Source organism: Camellia sinensis, chromosome 12 (assembly GCF_055761805.1).
Source record: "Camellia sinensis isolate YWXY chromosome 12, ASM5576180v1, whole genome shotgun sequence".
Lineage (NCBI taxonomy): Eukaryota > Viridiplantae > Streptophyta > Magnoliopsida > Ericales > Theaceae > Camellia > Camellia sinensis.
The window spans coordinates 118,439,246-118,443,876 of NC_138972.1; the positions used below are offsets into that span (position 1 = coordinate 118,439,246).

The following is a 4,631-nucleotide window of genomic DNA, read 5'->3' on the forward strand; positions in this document are numbered from 1 at the left end:
AAACATTCTTGTTAAGTAAACATAAAAAAATTAATTATATTTTACTTTCTTTTCCTTGACCTAATGGAGCTATAGAGAGTCTTGTTACTTTGGAGTTATTGAATGTAATTTAAACATTCCGGTTCCTTACAGGATGAGGATTCTTTTCAATCCACACAATGAATATAGGTCTCACTCTAACAAGTATTTACATTTTGATTTAACTCATAATTTTCTTTAGTTTTCCTTCTGCTCCACAAATTCTTTATGAAATTCAATTTCTTGCTACCAAACACAAGATTATTTATCTCAAGACAGTTTAATCCAAACTCATCCCTTATCCTAAGAATATGTGAGTGAATCTTCACTTTGACAGCAGACATTCTTAAATTTGAACAATAATGCTACAATTTCTCCTTAAAAAAATTAATAATGCAATCATGAGCTTTATTTTTGTTTCAAATGTAGTGTTTACAACTAACTTGATAAATTAAATATGATACAAAAAAATGAGATGTTTATATATAATATTATTGAAATGGTCAGGTTTCTCTACAGAACAAATAAACTCTTATCATTGTTAAAAAAAAAAAAAAAACTTATTAATTATGCCAAAGTAATAATTATAATAAACAAAGGGTACATTCGGAAATAAACAATGCTACACTTCTGATAAACCCGCGTACAACCGTGTCAGTCCTCCAAACCAAACTCCACAGCCCATAGCTTGCGACGCGCTCACCTTGCACACACCGCGTATCATTTCCCCCTATACACTACGTCATCTAATATATATATGTCTCTCGCTTCTCTTCTTCCCTCACTATCTAAACCGCCTCATACTTTAAAAAAATCTATAAAAAAACTCTCTCAAATCTCACGTTGCCTCGTTCATTCACATTGCTTTTAAAAATCACAGTCTGAGGTCGAAGTCGAAATTGAAGATGGATAGGAAGAAATCTAGGGCAGCTGCAAGAGCATGGAACATCCTCCGACTAGCCTTGCTATGGGCAAGAAAATGTGGAGTACTCAAAATCAGGAGACTCGTGATGGTACTCCGTCGCTTCCACAAATTCTTCAAAACTCTAGCCCACTACTCCACCGATTGCCGCCGCAGCACCACCACCATTCATTACTGCGAACGCCAGCTTTCCTTCGACAACACCCCCATTACTCACGTCAAGATGCACCGCCCTTCCTCGATGCGATTCAAGATGCCTCGCATCCCATGCATAAATCATCCTCAAGTTGATTTCGATTACAATTTCGAGTCCAATGGTGACAATGACTATGAAATGAATTGTGATTTTATTGATGATGATGATGATGATGATGATGATGGAGCAAGGAAAAGTTTCTTGAAAGGTGGAAATGAAGATGATTGCGAAGACATTGTTGCTTGTGATGATGAAGGGATTGATCTCAAGGCAGAGCAATTTATAGCTAAATTCTATAAGCAAATGAAAATGCAGAGACAGGTCTCATATTTACAGTACAATGAGATGATTGATAGAGGCACAAATTGATCACCACCAGAGTTCATATTTTTGACTTGCACACACACACACATATATAGATTGTATGAATGAGAAGCATTGCGGCATTTCTGTAAATACCGGAGGCTTCGGTTGAGTGTTCACATTTTTCTCAAATAAAGCATTTCAGTTTTTTCTGTTTTGATTCGAGAAATGGTTGTGTTCTGGATGGACTGGAAAGAGTGGACTCAAGGCCTACCAACCTTTTTCTTATTAGTATTTTATTTGTAGTCATCACAAGCACAATGATTATTTACAATCATTGTAATTATAAGACTGGACATTTAACTATATAAAATAAATAAAAATCCAACTGTTGGATTTTGGTATGAATCGCGAGTGTCTTGCATAGTTTGAATATATATATATATATATATATAACAAATTCAGCAAGATTTCAAAACAACGTCCGAGCATCATTTCTTTCTTGATTGCTGCAAATGTTAGGTGGAAGGATGAAACAAATGTTGGAATTTTGATCTTTTGGAGCAATTTGAAAAGGCAACAGATTGTCTCCGATCTATGAAGCGGATTCAATCATGTTTTTTTGGACTTGTGGGACTCATCACGAGTTTTGACTCAATAATTCAAATTATTTATTTTTTAGATCACAATATGTAGATTATTCATGAAAAAATCAAGTTGATCCGATAACTATAGTTATGTTATTTTATGACATTTATTTACAAAAAAAAAAAACGACAAATATTATTTGAAAATTAGACCATTCATTTTTTGAAAGACAAATATAATAAACTAAGATAACTACGATTATCAAATCAATATGATTTTTTTCCATAGATGATGTACACGTTGTGGTCTAAAAAATAAAAGATTTAGATAATCGAGAAGGGACCCGTAGGGGGCCTTACAAATCCAAACAGCACGGTCCAATCCCGAAGACAAGTTCAAACGCGAAACACTCTTAACTATGTTATTTTTTTTAGGAGGATTCTGGATTGGAATGGGCTATTTGGGCACATGAGATCCACTATGAGTTCCATTTCAATGATTCGAACTGTTTATTTTGTTGGGCATTTTGTTTATTTCATTCACAAAAAAAACTAGGTCGATCTGATAACTGTAATTTGTTTAACTTATCGAGTTTTCACTAAAAAAAATGGACGACAATTGTGTTTTTAAAAAATGAACCATACATTTTTTTTATGACAAAAATAATAAATTGAATAAGTTGCAACTATTGGATTAATCTAATTTTTTTATGGATGAAATATACGAAATGCCCGAAAAAATAAACAATTCGAATAATCGAAACGAGACCTATGATAGACTCTCTGTGACACCCTGAACGTTTAATTAAAAATCATATGAATATTTAGAGCTATATTTAATCATGGTTGTATGTGATAATATATTATTAGTGATAATATATTAAAATGAATAATAATAATAATAATAATAATAAGCATACCATATGTGATAAGGTTAACAGTAAGTGAAAAGGTTAATTAACTAGCATTTAATTAAGGAGATTTGTAAATCCTCTAGGAGAAGGATGTTACGCCACCTGTATTGTCTAGGCCTTAGGAGAGGTGAGTCACCATTTGTTAGGCATCAGGTGCTATGTATATATAAGAGAGAGTGGGGCTACAAATTGCATAAAGGAATGAGGAGAAAAGAAAAAAAAAGAAAAAGAAAAAAAGAAAGAGACAGAAAGGAGGAAGGAAGTGATCTCGAGAAGCTAGCGTAAATAGGAGGAAAATAGTAAGGGTCAATATTAAGGTGAGTTATATTATATCTTGAATCACCATAATATATTTTACGTATGTTTTGATTTACCATAATTTATTTTATATAAGTTATATTTTATGAGTTATATTAATACAAGTTATACTTTATAAGTTATATTAATATTTCAATTACATTGATTAATTTCTGAACTCTATTTGTTTAAAATGAAACCCATTGATATGTTTGTTTAAATTTTAAAGAATATTTGACTATGACTTTATAAACAATTATGTTTTGTAAGTACCACCAAGGGAGTCCCATGTCTTGGGAGACTTAAATAACCGTTGGCTTCTGTTTGGTCACTTTGTGGTCCTCTGTTTGTCATGGATCCATTGATTTCTGTTCTGATTGTCATTCATGTGACTTCCGTTCTGTTCTGTTTGGTACCGTAGTTATGGTTATTTATTCATATAATTTTTCTATTTCAGTTTCTGCCACTTAAATAATTTATTTACCAAATTAAGTTATGTAAATGTTTTGGCTTAACTAACTATCCATAGTTATTTTGTATTCCCTATACTCTTGGCATAATATTTCTCACTCTGCTGTGTTCTTATAGCTGTTACCTTTTTAGGTGATGAGATGTAAGGAAGACCCATAATCTCGTGTAGTGGAACCTGTGCAAGAAATTGATGCAGATCCATTAATTTGTTTTTCTTTTCTTTTCTATTCTTCCTGTCATTTTTTTCTGATGGCCAGTCGTAGCATAATAAAACAATAAAAGCCTATGGATGTGCTCTATTTTTTTTAGTAGAATGAAGTAACTTTCAGTTTATTTATTTTTATTTCCGTTTGCTTCTGCTTGCGCAGTTTAATTTGCTACGATTATATTAAGTTAGTAAGTTGCGATTCTAATCTTAAGCCCCTAGGGTTGGGTCGTGACAAAGGTGGTATTAGAGCAATGGTTCATTTAAAAAAAAAGAAGCTATTTTAATTTGATTAGAAAGTTCGAAAGGTTATAAATAAATCTATAAATAAAACTATATAGCTAGATAAACATAATAAAATAGAATAAAATAAAATATAAATAAATATTTACCTGCAACGTTAGCCCTTTTGTGTAAAATCTCATGTTTTTTCTGGTGATGTAGGAATGTCCGAGATTAACCTTAACGAGGCTTTTTGGGAGGAGCTCGGGGCTATTAATTTGGATGAGATTTTAGCAGAGCACCCCGCCCCCGCCTCACCTGAAGGATGAAGAGATTCAAAGGATATAATTAGAGGATTGCATCTAGGCCTTGCCCAATTGATGGGTCGGCCAATCTATATATACAAGCTGATCCTACCGATGTCCAATATTTACTATGGAGGTAGAGCCATGCCTATACACACGGATGTTTTCTTGGACCCACTCGTGTCCTTAGC

At 32.9% G+C, this 4,631-nt stretch overlaps 1 protein-coding gene across 1 annotated transcript; it reads left to right on the top strand.

Moving 5' to 3' along the window:
• Window positions 1-923: 923 nt before the first annotated feature.
• On the top strand, window positions 924-1,505 carry LOC114267192 (uncharacterized). The gene has a single exon (XM_028208201.2). The coding sequence runs from the start codon at window positions 924-926 to the stop codon at window positions 1,503-1,505; it is 582 nt and encodes a 193-aa protein (XP_028064002.2).
• The last annotated feature ends 3,126 nt before the right edge of the window (window positions 1,506-4,631 follow it).